Source organism: Liolophura sinensis, chromosome 1 (assembly GCF_032854445.1).
Source record: "Liolophura sinensis isolate JHLJ2023 chromosome 1, CUHK_Ljap_v2, whole genome shotgun sequence".
Taxonomy (NCBI): Eukaryota; Metazoa; Mollusca; class Polyplacophora; order Chitonida; family Chitonidae; genus Liolophura; species Liolophura sinensis.
Genome location: NC_088295.1, coordinates 263,011 through 281,327, shown reverse-complemented (window position 1 = coordinate 281,327; position 18,317 = coordinate 263,011). Strand labels below are relative to the sequence as shown.

At 39.9% G+C, this 18,317-nt stretch overlaps 1 protein-coding gene across 3 annotated transcripts in view; it reads left to right on the top strand.

Annotated features, from left to right (window-relative positions):
- LOC135461782 (glutamine--fructose-6-phosphate aminotransferase [isomerizing] 1-like) overlaps positions 1-15,927 on the top strand; it is a 67,576-nt gene extending 51,649 nt beyond the window's left edge. For 2 of the 3 annotated variants that reach the window (XM_064739011.1, XM_064739012.1), the window contains 3 exons: positions 9,454-9,492; positions 10,586-10,747; positions 14,371-15,234. In XM_064739011.1, coding sequence (XP_064595081.1) covers positions 9,454-9,492; positions 10,586-10,747; positions 14,371-14,421 — 252 coding nt within the window. In that variant the 3' untranslated portion in view covers positions 14,422-15,234. The other variant, XR_010443396.1, reaches the window with a different exon arrangement.
- Positions 15,928-18,317: the final 2,390 nt, after the last annotated feature.

Here is an 18,317-nt window from a genome sequence, read left to right as displayed (position 1 = left end):
ATAGATAAAGCCATGCCTGTCATTTTGATTGTCATCAGAGATAACATCCACTCTGTAGGTTATTAGCTGCTCACTGTTACAAGGGATCATGGGATTTCTGATAGACAAAGCCATGCCTGTCATTTTGATTGTCACCAGAGATCACATCCACTCTGTAGGTTATTAGCTGCTCACTGTCGCAAGGGATCATGGGATTTCTGATAGACAATGCCATGCCTGTCATTTTGATTGTCACCAGAGATCACATCCATTCTGTAGGTTATTAGCTGCTCACTGTGGCAAGGGATCATGGGATCTCTGATAGACAAAGCCATGCCTGTCATTATGATTGTCACCAGAGATCACGTCTATTCTGTAAGTTACCACCTGCTCGCTGTAACAAGGGGTCATGGGATCTCTGATAGACAAAGCCATGCCTGTCATTATGATTGTCACCAGAGATAACATCCATTCTGTAGGTTATTAGCTGCTCACTGTCACAAGGGGTCATGGGATCTCTGGTAGACAAAGCCATGCCTGTCATTATGATTGTCACCAGAGATCACGTCTATTCTGTAAGTTACCACCTGCTCGCTGTAACAAGGGGTCATGGGATCTCTGATAGACAAAGCCATGCCTGTCATTATTATTGTCACCAGAGATCACATCTATTCTGTAGGTTATTAGCTGCTCACTGTTACAAGGGATCATGGGATTTCTGATAGACAATGCCATGCCTGTCATTTTGATTGTCACCAGAGATCACATCTATTCTGTAGGTTATTAGCTGCTCACTGTTACAAGGGATCATGGGATTTCTGATAGACAATGCCATGCCTGTCATTTTGATTGTCACCAGAGATCACATCTATTCTGTAGGTTATTAGCTGCTCACTGTTACAAGGGATCATGGGATTTCTGATAGACAATGCCATGCCTGTCATTTTGATTGTCACCAGAGATAACATCCACTCTGTAGGTTATTAGCTGCTCACTGTCGCAAGGGATCATGGGATCTCTGATATAGACAAAGCCATGCCTGTCATTATGATTGTCACCAGAGATCACATATTTGTTGATTTGGTTTGTGCATATTATATACTGTAAATTACCAAACACGTGATTTGCATGTGATGTCTTGTGTATTGGGGGTGGTATCTCAGAAAGCACTGCATGTATTTGCCTATTGTACTGCAAGTTTTACATACATATAAATCACAATAACACAAGGTAGGTGTTCCATCTCTGATGCTCTTTGTGCATAGTAAATTAGCAAATTCACAATTTCACTACTTGATGTTGAGCTGAAATTTTGCATTCAGTCACCTCCAGCTGCCAGGCATTCTCTTTAGTGTAGGATTATTATAGTACCTTGATTGCCTGTGGTGGCGTACATAGCAAAAATATTAACATCTTATAAAGTAACCTACATGCATGTATTTAACAGCTCCTAATTGTATTTAGGCCTATCTTGTCACTATCAAGGACTTAGGTAGGGGAAATAGACGCAGAACGCCATTACCGGTAATGTGGAAGTTACCAGGAGGAGGATATGCCATTTGACCTTGACTTGTAGGGCCATTGCCCAATAACTGATCTCCCATGGCGTGGATGCCAACAAACTTATTATACAAAGTTTTGCATTAAAGTTTGTGGAATGGACTCTTAATTACATTTGCTGTGTGATGAACATGTGGATATATAATTCTGAAAAAGATCAAAAATAAGTTGGACAGATTTGCCAGTTGTGAGTATGTGTGTGCTTTTAAAACTCATTTTGATGTCTGGACCTCTCAGGTATTCTGTCCAGAAGGCAATCTTTCTTGACTGTGTGATATCATCACGTCATTATGCAGCCATATCGTGGTGAGATGTGGCTGAGAAGTACGTAGTACATACAATGTAAGTGGTTGGGAGGATTTGATTGTTCAAGTTTACATGAACAATTGTACACGAATTAATTGTTATCACAAACTAACATTGTTTGTATTAGGGGCACTGTTACTTTGAAACCTTATGACACGTGTGGCATAGTCTTGACAAACTCATAGTTCAAAAGTGAAAGGGACAGACTCGTTCAAGATGATGGATGGCCTTCGAACTCAAGATGATATGCACTTCTTATGACTGACCATTCTTTACCAATTCGATACACTCAAATGAGTTACCATGCTGACTGATGACGATTTGTGTAAAAAAAAAAAATGAAAAAAATGTACTGTCTTCCTTCCTTGTGGTAATCTTAAAATGGTGGTTGAATTTAATCCCTGGTAACCTTTTGTTTCTATTCGGAATTTTCTCTAGGGGTTATCTCCATTCATGATAGTGTTCCACTGGGTGAACCAGAGATAGAAACCAGTGAGCTTGTTGAGGACTAATTTATGTTATTATTCACAGGACCTCTTTAAGTATCCATCATTTTCATTTAAGCCTATGCTAAAACTTCTTCCCCTGTGCACTTGTTCATTTATAATCAGCCTTTGCTGTTTTCTTTTCTTTTTTTTTTTTCATGTTCTTGCTGACAGAGATTTTTTTCTTACTGTATTGTGAGAAGCTAGAGCAATATACCCATTTCGCAGCCTTTGGGCTTCTAGTTTCACATTTCGATCTGTTTTAGGTGTTGTCCACTCTGGTCTACTCGTATTTTCTGGGCCATTGATATTGTTAAAAGCATAGAAGAAGGCCTGTGGTCGCAATTCCCTAATTTTGTACTCAAATAAGCAGTCACACAACAACATACAAATAACTACAAAGACATGTGGCCACCTCCCTCTTGACATGAATTCTGTCTACCCACAATCCTCCTTGCTCAGTTTCCTGTACCTTCTTACATGGCCACAGACCCCATTAGTTTTCCATAAGCGACAATGTTAACGTTTAGCGCTGTAGCTCATTCCCAAACAATCCGTGGCCAAAAGGCTTTGGTGCATACCTGGCCCAGCCTGTGAGAAAGAAGCCATAAACATCTTGACATACACTGACCGTCAAAATCTGGACCTTTCCATGCAGGCAGCTGGGAGAGATGCCTAGCAACGCCAAGGGGACGTCACTCGCAGCCTCATCACCACCTGTCTCCTTGTGTCCTCTCGCCCAGAATTTTAAACTTTCATCATTAAAACTCATACCTGCCCAAAGCTTAGACAATTTCCATCATGTTGATACCAAGCATGCACCTGTACCACAAAAATGGCTGGCTGACAGCAAAAAAAGACTTTACACCCTAAAATACACAGAACTACAATCGTCCCTACTGAAAATACGGAAGTTGTAATGGGGGTCCTGTGTCCATATTCCATGCATGTACATGTACAGCCTGAACAGTCATTTTGACAAATTTGTGTAAACCCTATCTCAGCTATTATTATACCCCCCTCAATGAAGCAAGGGGGTGGGGTATTCTGGAGTCACCCTGTCCATGACACAATTTTATCCATGCACCTCCTAAACTACTGCGCCAATTTTGATGAAACTTATCTACACATACATCTTGCCTATCATATGATCTTGTGAACATTTTAAGTTTAATGGCAGCAGGGTTATTATTTTTATGATTGGCTTTGTCTAATTATTTTCATAATTACCTCCATTTAGGACTTAATAGTGCTTTGCCATCTATTCAGATTTTGTCCATACTCCTTTTTCTAACGCACTGAACCTATTTCCACGAAACTCAGCATACATCTCGCCTATCATCGAAATTTGTGCATGCTTACATGTACATGTAAGTTTAATTATATTGGGTAATTATTCTAATAATTGCTCCTGTTCAGGTACTATATGATGCAGTACTGGATTTTCATGTACACAGATTTTGCTCATGCAACTCCTGCTAAAGTATTGCACCAGTGTCCCTTAAACTTTGTGTATATCTGATATATCATCTAAATATCTACAGGCTTATTGATAATAACTATCTGATTATTATTTTTTTGTTTTAATACTCACCCCCATTCCAGTACATGGTATAATAATGCTCTTCATGTGTACAGCTAAATGGCCAAGCTGAAGACATTTATGTCGTTTCTTCAACTAGTCATTTAGAACAATGCATTGTACATTCACCATACACAAATATTTCCAGCTATATAATCTTCTGATCACTATATTCACCATACACAAATATTCCAGCTGTATTATCTTCTGATCGCTACATTCACCATACACAAATATTCCAGCTGTATTATCTTCTGATCGCTACATTCACCATACACAAATATTCCAGCTGTATTATCTTCTGATCACTACATTCACCATACACAAATATTCCAGCTGTATTATCTTCTGATCACTACATTCACCATACACAGATATTTCTAGCTGTATTTTCTTCTGATCGCTACATTCACCATACACAAATATTCCAGCTGTATTTTCTTCTGATCGCTACATTCACTATCCACAAATATCTCCAGCTGTATTTTCTTCTGGTCACTACATTCACCATACACAAATATTTCCAGCTGTATATTCTTCTGATCACTACATTCACCATACACAAATATTTCCAGCTGTAGTATCTTCTGATTGCTACATTCACCATACACAAATATTTCCAGCTATGTTATCTTCTGATCACTACATTCACCATACACAAATATTTCCAGGTGTATTATCTTCTGATTGCTACATTCACCATACACAAATATTTCCAGGTGTATTATCTTCTGATCACTACATTCACCATACACAAATATTCCAGCTATGTTATCTTCTGATCACTACATTCACCATACACAAATATTTCCAGCTATGTTATCTTCTGATCACTACATTCACCCATACACAAATATTTCCAGGTGTATTATCTTCTGATCACTACATTCACCATACACAAATATTCCAGCTGTATTTTCTTCTGATCACTACATTCACCATACACAAATATTTCAGGTGTATTATCTTCTGATCACTACATTCACCATACATAAATATTTCCAGCTATGTTATCTTCTGATCACTACATTCACCATACACAAATATTTCGAGCTATGTTATCTTCTGATCACTACATTCACCATACACAAATATTTCCAGGTGTATTATCTTCTGATCGCTACATTCACCATACACAAATATTTCCAGGTGTATTTTCTTCTGATCACTACATTCACCATACATAAATATTTCCAGCTATATTATCTTCTGATCACTACATTCACCATACACAAATATTTCCAGCTGTATTATCTTCTGATCGCTACATTCACCATGCACAAATATTTCCAGCTATATTATCTTCTGATCGCTACATTCACCATACACAAATATTTCCAGGTGTATTATCTTCTGATTGCTACATTCACCATACACAAATATTTCCAGCTGTATTTTCTTCTGATCACTACATTCACAATACATCAATATTTCCAGCTATGTTATCTTCTGATCACTACATTCACCATACATAAATATTTCCAGCTGTATTTTCTTCTGATCACTGCATTCACCATACACAAATATTTCTAGCTGTATTTTTTTCTGATCACTACATTCACCATACACAAATATTTCCAGCTGTATTTTTTTCTGATCACTACATTCACCATACATAAATATTTCCAGCTGTATATTCTTCTGATCACTACATTCACCATGCACAAATATTTCTAGCTGTATTATATTCTGATCGCTACATTCACCATACACAAATATTTCCAGCTGTATTTTTTTCTGATCACTACATTCACCATACACAAATATTTCCAGCTGTATTTTTTTCTGATCGCTACATTCACCATACACAAATATTTCCAGCTATGTTATCTTCTGATCACTACATTCACCATACATAAATATTTCCAGCTGTATATTCTTCTGATCGCTACATTCACCATACACAAATATTTCTAGCTATATTATCTTCTGATCGCTACATTCACCATACACAAATATTTCCAGCTGTATTTTTTCTGATCACTACATTCACCATACACAAATATTTCCAGCTATGTTATCTTCTGATCACTACATTCACCATACATAAATATTTCCAGCTGTATATTCTTCTGATCACTACATTCACCATACATAAATATTTCCAGCTGTATATTCTTCTGATCACTACATTCACCATACACAAATATTTCCAGCTGTATATTCTTCTGATCACTACATTCACCATACACAAATATTTCTAGTTATGTTATATTCTGATCGCTACATTCACCATACACAAATATTTCCAGCTGTATATTCTTTTGATCACTACATTCACCATACACAAATATTTCCAACTATATTATATTCTGATCGCTACATTCACCATGCACAAATGTTTCCAGCTGTATTTTTTTCTGATCACTACATTCACCATACACAGATATTTCCAGCTGTATTTTTTTCTGATCGCTACATTTCTCCATTCAAATTGAATGTATGATCCAGTAGTGCAATCAGTGCACACCATGAATGGCCCATGAAACAATAAATATGAAGCAGAACTATAAAGCAATATGACGTCCCATCAATTCTTTTAAGATTTTATTAGCGCTCTTTCATTTTATATTCTTGGAAATGTTGGGGATGGAAGGGGGCATTTCAGACGTCTGAACATAGGGTTCTGAAAGTCGCACATTTGTGCAAAATAACCTGAAGTTGTGCACTGTCAGGTTATTTTTTGACATTTCAATCTTTAGTAGGAGTTGTCTGATTTTTCTGAGAAAATTTGTGGGAGCCACATCTTGGCTATTATTTGGCATATGATTGTCAAACACACATAAAGTGTGCAAATTGGCTTAAGAAGTTTCCTGCCCTTATGTAAATTTTCCGATATTTGTGATATTTCAGCGGAAGTTTGAACCTTGCACAGAGTGTGCAAAATGACCTGCAGTTGTGCACTGTCCACTTACTTTTTCACATTTTCATCGGTTTTAGGAGTTATCTGCCCTGTACATTTATGCGACGTAACTCTGATGTCATATTGGCATATGTTTTTCATACTGATACAAAGTGTGCTAAGATAACTTGAAGTGATGAATTGTCAAATTATTTTTTCACATTTCAATTTTTTGAGTAGTTGTCTGCACTTGCCCATAGGGCATAAGATACATATTATCTCGGGTATGATTCTCAAACTTACACAGGACCCTCTGTGGCCAAGTGGTCTAAGATGCTCATCTCACGATTGCTGTAGGCTCAAAACACCCTATAAAATCTCTTTAAAATATATTAATATTTTACAACAGTGGCTATTTGTGGTCTATTTATGCTTTTTCTGAAGGGGAGGGGTTGCATATATGTACATGTTTGCAATCTCTGTTTGCTTTCTTGTTTTTCTTACTGATTTGAATACAGGCTAATGCTTGAATTACACCCTCCCCAAACAGATTACACCCTCCCCAAACAAATTACATCCTCCTCAAACAGATTACACTTTCCCCAAACAGATTACTCCCTCCCCAAACAAATTACACCCTCCCCAAACAGACTACTCCCTCCCCAAACAAATTTCCCCAACAAAGACAATCTATTCCTAAAAGGGGGGCCTCCGTGGCTCAGCCGGTTAGCGCGCTAGCGCAGCGTAATGACCCAGGAGCCTCTCACCAATGCGATCGCTGTGAGTTCAAGTCCAGCTTATGCTGGCTTCCTCTCCGGCCGTAAGTGGGAAGGTCTGTCAGCAACCTGCGGATGGTCGTGGGTTTCCCCCGGGCTGTGCTCGGTTTCCACCCACCATGATGCTGGCCGCCGTCGTACAAGTGAAATATTCTTGAGTACGGCGTAAAACACCAATCAAATAAATAAATAAATCTATTCCTAAAAGTGGTTACAGTGTGTTGCATTTAGAGCTAAAGTGTTAGTGTGTTTATTTATTTATTTATTTGTTTGGTGTTCTACGCCGTACTCTAGAATATGTCACTTATACGACGGTGGCCAGCATTATGGTGGGAGGAAACCGGGTACAGCCCTGGGGAAACTCACGACCATCCGCAGGTTCGTTAGTGTGTTCACACAGACTTAAAGTGTTCACATTGTGTTGCATGTAGAGCTAAATTGTTTACTGCGTGTTGGACATAAAACTAAAGTGTTTACAGTGCGTTGCAGGTACATCTAAAGTATTCAGCGTGTTCACAGAGCTGAAGTGTTTACAGTGTGTTGCATGTACATCTAAAGTATTCAGCACGTTCACAGAGCTAAAGTGTTTACAGTGTGTTGCATGTACATCTAAAGTATTCATCGTGTTCACAGAGCTAAAGTGTTTACAGTGTGTTGCATGTACATCTAAGGTATTCAGCGTGTTCACAGAGCTAAAGTGTTTACAGTGTGTTGCATGTACATCTAAAGTATTCAGCGTGTTCACAGAGCTAAAGTGTTTACAGTGTGTTGCATGTACATCTAAAGTATTCATCGTGTTCACAGAGCGATAGTGTTTACAGTGTGTTGCATGTACATCTAAGGTATTCAGCGTGTTCACAGAGCTGAAGTGTTTACAGTGTGTTGCATGTACATCTAAAGTATTCAGCACGTTCACAGAGCTAAAGTGTTTACAGAATGTTGCAGGTGGAGCTAAAAGGTTTACAGTGTGTTTCAGTAGAGCTAAAGTGTTTTTACAGTGTATTGCATGTACATCTAAAGTATTCAGTGCATTCACAGAGCTAAAGTGTTTACAGTGTGTTGCATGTACGTCTAAAGTATTCAGCACGTTCACAGAACTAAAGTGTTTACAGTGTGTTGCATGTACATCTAAAGTATTCAGCGTGTTCACAGAGCTAAAGTGTTGACAGAATGCTGCATGTGGAGCTAAAAGTATTACAGTGTGTCTCAGTAGATCTAAAGTGTTTACAATGAGATCATATAGAGCTAAAGTGTTTGCAGTGTGCTGCACGTAGCACTGAAGTGTTTACAGTGTGCTGCATATAGAGCTAAAGTGTTTAGAATTTGTTCATGTAGAGGTACATGTAAATTTTGGCCTCAAAGTGTTTCTATGTTTTCTAGAACCTCCTATATTTTCCTATATTTGTTGAACAGTTCCTGTATTTCCTATATTTTATGAAAAACCGAGCTCAGGATTTGCTGTCAACCTTTTTGCTAATTTTAGCTTACATGTGTAAAGTACATGTAAATATGTGGGCTACATCTGAAGTTATGTCATACCCGTGACATTTGCATGAAATAGCAGTTAATGCAAATAGGCTACTTCCACTGCAGTACTACTGTACCAATTTTATCTTGAAGTAAAAGTTTATTTTATGCAGTATTTTCAATGATGCATGTTATTATGCTTTGTTAATAATTTGTCACAAATAGATATACCTGATGGTGGTCTTTATGGGTTGATGCCTGGTATACGAATGTCTGTTTCAATGCAAAGATTCATGACTTCTACTGTTTTAAACAAACATCCAGTCAAAAGACTGCCAAATAAACTGAAACACTACTTAGCGAGCTGCCGGGTTTCTCCTAACCTTTGTTATAGAGCGTTAAAGTAAAAGGATCTGGCCATGGTATCCTGAAGTTTTCTGTGTATTCTCTTTTCAGAAATGCATGAATGCTCTACAACAAGTCACAGCAAGACATGTAAGTAATTACTAATGTGATGTCTGCATTAAAATGACTCATACCAAGTCTTACCAAAGACTTTTAAAATGACTCTTGCTGCTGCCTTTCTTGGTGCTCATCACTGAATTTGGAGCAAGGAAACATGACTGTTTCACCTTTGTCAGCACTGTCATGTGACTGGGTGGAGTCTGGTGTCTTTGGCATGATATGCTTCAGTGGTGACAGCACTTTGGTGGAATGGACTCCAGCCACAAGAAGACATATATATATATATATGTACACACACCTAATGACTTCTCATCGTCATATGACTGAAAAATTGTCAAGTATATGGTGATGTCAATGTCCTTCTTGAATTGAAGAAATTACCTAACAAATGTCCTGCTTGACCTGCTGAAGTTACATAACAAATGTCCTACTTCGACTGCAGAAATTAGCTAACAAATGTCCTATTTGGACTGAAGAAGTCACCTAAGAAATGATCTACTTTGGCCGCAGAAGTTACTTAAGAAATGAAATGCTTGAACTACATGAGTCACATAACAATTATCCTACTTGGACTACAGATGTTACCTAATAGATGTCCTGCTTGAACTGCAGAAATAACTTAACAAATCCCCTGCTTGAACTACAAGTGTTACCTAACAAATGCTTAGGCTAAAGAAGTTATGTAACAAATGTCCTGCTTGAACTCTAGAAATTACCTAACAAATTTCCTACTTTGACTGCAGAAATTAGCTAACAAATGCCCCGTTTGCACTGCAGAAGTTACCTAAGAAATCTTGTGCTTGAACTGCAGAAGTTGTCTAACAGATGTCCTGAGCATCTACAAAAATCAGCTAACAAATGTTCTGATTGAACTGCAGAAGTAACCTTAGAAATAGTCTGCTACCAAAGACATGCATGTCTGAGAAGTTTTACCATTGATATTTGTTATGTTTGAGATAGGGGTTGGTGATACCCAATACTCCACCTTGGCATCCTGGTCTGAACCCCTATTCATTGTTTATATGTTTTGTGATCTAGTTTTGACCTGCTAGGCCCTTAGTGTTGCAGAGGGGAAGACTTGTATAAAAGCATGTCATATGAACTTTGCAATTTCACACTTCAGGGCCGCCCAATCCTGATTTGTTGCCAAGGTGATGAGGAGACCAAGAAATTCGGCCACAAGTTTCTGGAGGTGCCTCACACTGTGGACTGCTTACAGAGTATACTTACCACAATTCCCCTGCAGCTGCTAGCCTTCCACATTGCTGTCCTTAAAGGATATGATGTAAGTTTATTGACAACATCTACAAAACCACATATTCAGTCTCCATATTTGCACATGTACACACCATGACCGTAAAGCATGAACGTTACACACTACTGACACTTGACGATGTCTTTTATGAAATGGGATATGCGAAATATTTCTTGAAATTAGGCACAGGTTTGAGATTCTACTAAATTCTGTTGGGCAAAGAAAGTTAGAAGTTAGAAAGACTTGTTTCATGACGCCACTGGGTACCCGGCTTACGGATATTTCTGTTTGGTATCACAATTGCCCAGGTTAACTTTACCCTTACAGTGTCAGAACTACCTGAAAATCTCAGATCTTCATGGCTCAGATGGATACCGGTTGCGTTCGCTGAGAAGACGATGACGGAAATAGAGAAGTGTTACATACAAATTAAAAAAGAATGCTGTGCACTTGTGTGGCATTGAGAAGTTTTCGCGATATCTGGTGGGATATCATTACCGTGAAAGGTAAAGAGCGACGCATGCACTGTAGGGAGTGTGTTACTGCTTGTTCATCTGATAAACAGACCAAGGATATAGGCCAGTGCCAATATAGTTGCCGGAGACTGCTAATGAGGCTCATGACGCCCAGTTCAGTTTGGAATCACAAACCAGGAAAGACTATGGTGATAGCTGACACACTTTCATGCAAGTAAAGGTGATAACTGAGCTGTCACTAGTCCTGCGGATCTACAGAGAACAACGAGCAACCTGCAGCGTTAATCATTTTATTCAGTACGGATGGTCAAACCACACAAGAAATTCTGGAAATATCAGAGACTATTTCTCCCTACATGAGATACTTAGCACAGTCAACAGAAGTTTGCCTTGCGGTATTTCATTGGTGATTCCGGAATGATTACATGATTACATTCTTAATAGAATCCATGACGGACATCCGCCTATGACTAAATGATATGATTGGCAAAGCGGCCAATTGTTATATTCACCAAGAATCAGTAAACAGATCCAGACCAGAGCGCCAAGTTTCACGCCTACCCTTGGGAAGGAGCCATCAAAGGCAGCCCCCTAGCCCTCAGGTCTGCGGCAGCAGTTAGCAGCCCATAGAGAGAGAGAGGTAGTGATTGAGAAAGACAGATAGTGATTGAGAGAGGGAGGTATTGATTGAGAGAGATAGATAGTGATTGAGAGAGGGAGATATTGATTGAGAAAGATAGTGATTGAAGGAGAGATAGTGATTGAGAGAGGGAGATATTGATTGAGAAGATAGTGATTGAAGGAGAGATATTGATTGAGAGAGAGATATAGTGATTAATTACTTTCCATGTTACTTTCAAACAGCGGAAACTGAAAAACATTTGTGCACGATTTGGAGCAGCCGAACAGACAACAGAAAAAATTTCATGTCTAGAGACCTTAAACAGTTCCAAACTGCCTTTTGTCAAATGTTGAGTCCACACCATCATCGAGCACAGGATGAAATAGAGCGAACAGTTGATACCACAAAAAATACTTTGGGGTAAAACATTCTTTTTCTAACCCTGATGACTTATCAGACTGGATGTAGTCTTGCAAATCTATTAATAAGGCGCCCACTGAGGACAACCCTTCTTACCCTTCCTTGAAATCTTTAGCCATGATGGTTGAATTTTTGAGCGCATGAGAAATCGTGGAATGAGATTCTCAACATGGTGCTTCAGATCTATGATCATTTAAGTCTGGACAAACAGTGCAGGTAAAATTGGACAAGAAAGACACCTTATACCTCTTGTGGTCCAAACCAGTGTAGGCCAGTGTGGTGGTAATAGGTGACAAGTGAAATCAGTGTAGGTCAATGTGGTGGTAATATGTGACAGGTGAAACCAGTGTAGGCCAGTATGGTGGTAGTATGATAAGTGAAACCAGGGTAGGCCAGTATGGAGGTAATAGGTGACAAGTGAAATCAGTGTAGGTCAATGTGGTGGTAATATGTGACAGGTGAAACCAGTGTAGGCCAATGTGGTGGTAATAGGTGACAGGTGAAACCAGTGTAAACCAGTATGGTGGTAGTATGATAAGTGAAACCAGGGTAGGCCAGTATGGAGGTAATAGGTGACAAGTGAAACCAGTATAGGCCAGTATGGTGGTAATATGTTACAGGTGAAACCAGTGTAAGCCAGTATGGTGGTAATATGTTACAGGTGAAACCAGTGTAAACCAGTATGGTGGTAATATGTTACAGGTGAAACCAGTGTAAGCCAGTATGGTGGTAATATGTTACAGGTGAAACCAGTGTAAACCAGTATGGTGGTAATATGTTACAGGTGAAACCAGTGTAAGCCAGTATGGTGGTAATATGTTACAGGTGAAACCAGTGTAAACCAGTATGGTGGTAGTATGATAAGTGAAACCAGGGTAGGCCAGTATGGAGGTAATAGGTGACAAGTGAAACCAGTATAGGCCAGTATGGTGGTAATATGTTACAGGTGAAACCAGTGTAAGCCAGTATGGTGGTAGTATGATAAGTGAAACCAGTGTAGGCCAGTATGGTGGTAATAGGTGACAAGTGAAACCAGTATAGGCCAGTATGGTGGTAATAGGTGACAAGTGAAACCAGTATAGGCCAGTATGGTGGTAATAGGTGACAAGTGAAACCAGTATAGGCCAGTATAGTGATATTATTTTAAGTGAAACCAGTGTAGGCCAGTATGGTGGTAATAGGTGAGAAGTGAAAACCAGTATAGGCCAGTATAGTGATATTATTATAAGTGAAACCAGTGTAGGCCAATGTGGTGGTAATATGTGACAGGTGAAACCAGTGTAAGCCAGTATGGTGGTAGTATGATAAGTGAAACCAGGGTAGGCCAGTATGGTGGTAATAGGTGACAAGTGAAAACCAGTATAGGCCAGTGTGTTGGTAATAGGTGATAGGTGAAAACCAGTGTAGGCCAGTATGGTGGTAATAGGTGACAAGTGAAAACCAGTGTAGGCCAGTGTGTTGGTAATAGGTGATAGGTGAAAACCAGTGTAGGCCAGTATGGTGGTAATAGGTGACAAGTGAAAACCAGTGTAGGCCAGTGTGTTGGTAATAGGTGATAGGTGAAAACCAGTGTAGGCCAGTATGGTGGTAATAGGTGACAAGTGAAAACCAGTGTAGGCCAGTATGGGGTAATGAAACCAGCACATGATCCAGCCCTTGCCAGATCCTTTTGACAACAATGTGGAATGTACTCTGCACATGTTGTTTGTTCAAGGATGCTGTTGACAAATTAACTCTTGTCGGAGTTAGTTGTTTAACTTCATTCTCTGAACATTAGCCAGAATGTGAGTTTTTACTGGTAATCTTTTTTGTTTATCATAGAAATCCAAAGTATGGACGTGGAACTTACTTATGAGATATACTTTGCTGTATGTTGCAACCTTTGTGTTTAAAACCAACAATAGTCGTGCCCACACACACATGTACACTTTCTGGCAGGTAGTAAAACATTTCAGCAACTTTTACGGATAGATCTCTGCTGTGACTCATTAACAAAACAGGGCTGTGGTTTTCGCCTGACTCACCGGTTTCTCCAAACATAAAACTGACCCATCATATTCTTGTTTATGGCATTAATCAAAAATCAAATAAATTAATAATTAAAATGAAATAAATGTATGTTTTGCATTTTGCAGACTGACCAGCCTCGGCATCTTCTCAAAACGTACACCATTAAAGACGATTAGACGCCTCCTCAAAATGTACACGAAGGCCGATCAGATGCATTTCCTCATAAAGTATGCTTAGATGCATTTCCTCATCGAAGATAATTAAATGCATCTCCTAATCAGAGACAGTCCAGTGCATCTCCTCATCAGAGAGAGTCCGGTGCATCTCCTCATCAGAGACAGTCCGGTGCATCTCCTCATCAGAGACAGTCCGGTGCATCTCCTCATCAGAGACAATTATATGCATATTCTCATCAGAGACATTTACCACATACTGCTCAATTCAATTCAGGTAGTCCACTAGATTTAATTTTGAAGAACACTTGCATTCATAATGCTACTCTAATAAGTATATTTTCCTTTGCATTTTAAATCCTCTGCATAATAAAACAGAGCTTGAATCTCAGTATTTGTATTTACTCTATTTTTGTATACACATTTTGCATATAAATATACATGTAAATGTGTTCCTTGGCAGTGTACATGTGTGTACAGTATTACCTGTCTTGATGTGGTTAGTTTTAGGGAGTTATCCTTCCTTTTGTATACTGGACAGATATGTATTATTCTTTTTATTTTGATCTGTAGTACTAGGAAATATGCGAATGGAAAAGGCTAATTAGCTTTTGTAACGCCTGTCAATTATGCCCATAGTGCTGTCCTATATGTTCATGTGACATGTCTTTTCTGTCTTTATAATTTTCAGTTTCAAAAGTTGCTCACTGACGTCATCTTGATTTTAGTATATTTTCTTATTTATTTGGTATCGAAGTGTTAAATATAACCAACATATCAGAAAGTGTTTTATTATTACATTATTTGACTAATTAATGCATACAGGTACTTATCAGTGTTTTAAGTGGGCGTTGTCCGCAGAGCGTCTACCTAAAGGCTTGTTACCTCTGAATGGAATACCACCTCAACTACCCCAGACCGGCCCGGATAGCACAGTTGGTAGAGCGTCTGCTTCGGGACCGGTAGATCCAGGATCAATCCTTGGTTGAGTCACACCTAAGACTTTAAAAGTTGTAACTTCCTCGCTTGGCGTTCAGCATGAAGGGGATAGTGCAATGACTGGTTGACCCGTATCAGTATAATGGCTCGGGCGGGGCGGCTTACTTGCCTTCGGTAAGTCGTCTCAGTGATGCAGCACTAAATAAAAGAGCGGTGGAAATCCGTCCTGCAACAAGGAGGCACATTACACGTGCATGCACCCTAATGATTCCTTCGTCGTCATATGACTGAAAAATTGTTGAGTACGACGTTAAACCCCAAGCACTCACTCACTCAACTACCCCAGACTGAAGGTAGACTGAAGATGTAATATGATATTAAACTGTCTTTTCTGGAATCCAAACAAAACAAAGCAGGGCTATGCGTTAACCTGAATTATGGGGAGATAACAGTAAGGAGACAGGGGCATGTAATTACCTCTATTGTAGAAAGACCATATATTTTAGAGGGGTTGGGGGTGGATAACAGGTGTATGCAATAACCTAACTTGTAGAGAGAACATAGGGAGGGGAAGCAGGGTTATGTTGTGTGTGTTGTTGGGGTGGGGTGGGGGGCAGGGGATAATAGGGAGGAGAAACATGGGTATGTACTGACCTGAATGGTGAGGAGACAATAGGGAGGAGAAACATGGGTATGTACTGACCTGAATTGTGGTAAGACGATAGGGAGGAGAAACAGGGGTATGTAATGACCCGAATGGTGAGGAGTTAATAGAGAGGAGAAACATGGGTATGTAACAACCCGAATAGTAGTGAGATGATAGGGAGGAGAAACGGGGGTATGTACTGACCTGAATGGTGAGGAGACAATAGGGAGGAGAAACGGGTATGTAATAACCTGAATTGTAGTGAGATGATAGGGAGGAGAAACGGGGGTATGTAATGACCTGAATGGTTAGGAGACAATAGGGAGGAGAAACATGGGTATGTAACAACCCGAATAGTAGTGAGATGATAGGGAGGAGAAACGGGGGTATGTACTGACCTGAATGGTGAGGAGACAATAGGGAGGAGAAACATGGGTATGTAACAACCCGAATAGTAGTGAGATGATAGGGAGGAGAAACGGGGGTATGTACTGACCTGAATGGTGAGGAGACAATAGGGAGGAGAAACGGGTATGTAATAACCTGAATTGTAGTGAGATGATAGGGAGGAGAAACGGGAGTATGTAATGACCTGAATGGTGAGGAGACAATAGGGAGGAGAAACATGGGTATGTAACAACCCGAATAGTAGTGAGATGATAGGGAGGAGAAACGGGGGTATGTACTGACCTGAATGGTGAGGAGACAATAGGGAGGAGAAACATGGGTATGTAACAACCCGAATAGTAGTGAGATGATAGGGAGGAGAAACGGGGGTATGTACTGACCTGAATGGTGAGGAGTTAATAGGGAGGAGAAACAGGGGTATGTAATAACCTGAATTGTAGTGAGATGATAGGGAGGAGAAACATGGGTATGTACTGACCTGAATGGTGAGGAGACAATAGGGAGGAGAAACATGGGTATGTAATAACCTGAATTGTAGTGAGATGATAGGGAGGAGAAACGGGGGTATGCACTGACCTGAATGGTGAGGAGACAATAGGGAGGAGAAACATGGGTATGTAATAACCTGAATTGTAGTGAGATGATAGGGAGGAGAAACGAGGGTATGTACTGACCTGAGTGGTGAGGAGACAATAGGGAGGAGAAACAGGGGTATGTAATAACCTGAATTGTAGTGAGATGATAGGGAGGAGAAACGGGGGTATGTACTGACCTGAATGGTGAGGAGACAATAGGGAGGAGAAACATGGGTATGTAACAACCCGAATAGTAGTGAGATGATAGGGAGGAGAAACGGGGTTATGTACTGACCTGAATGGTGAGGAGACAATAGGGAGGAGAAACATGGGTATGTAATAACCTGAATTGTAGTGAGATGATAGGGAGGAGAAACGGGGGTATGTACTGACCTGAATGGTGAGGAGACAATAGGGAGGAGAAACATGGGTATGTAATAACCTGAATTGTAGTGAGATGATAGGGAGGAGAAACGGGGGTATGTACTGACCTGAATGGTGAGGAGACAATAGGGAGGAGAAACATGGGTATGTAATGACCTGAATTGTAGTGAGGTGATAGGGAGGAGAAACCGAGGTATGCACTGACCTGAATGGTGAGGAGACAATAGGGAGGAGAAACAGGGGTATGTAATAACCTGAATTGTAGTGAGATGATAGGGAGGAGAAACGGGGGTATGTACTGACCTGAATGGTGAGGAGACAATAGGGAGGAGAAACATGGGTATGTAATAACCTGAATTGTAGTGAGATGATAGGGAGGAGAAACGGGGGTATGTACTGACCTGAATGGTGAGGAGACAATAGGGAGGAGAAACATGGGTATGTAATGACCTGAATTGTAATGCGATGATAGGGAAACGAGGGTATGTAATGACCTGAATGGTGAGAAGATAATAGGGAGGAGAAGCATGGGTATGTAATGACCTGAATGGTGAGGAGATAATAGGGTGAAGAAACATGGGTATGTAATAACCTGAATTGGAGGGAGACCACAGGGTAGTATGTAATAACCTGAATTGTAGGGAGACCACAGGGTAGGGAAATGGAGGTATGTATAACCTGAATTGTGGGGAGACCACAGAGTAGGGAAATGGAGGTATGTATAACCTGAATTGTGGGGAGACCACAGGGTAGGGAAATAGAGGTATGTAATAACCTGAATTGTGGGGAGACCACAGGGTAGGGAAATAGAAGTATGTATAACCTGAATTGTGGGGAGACCACAGGGTAGGTAAATGGAGGTATGTAATAACCTGAATTGTGGGGAGACCACAGGGTAGGGAAATAGTAGTATGTAATAACCTGAATTGTGGGGAGACCATAGATTG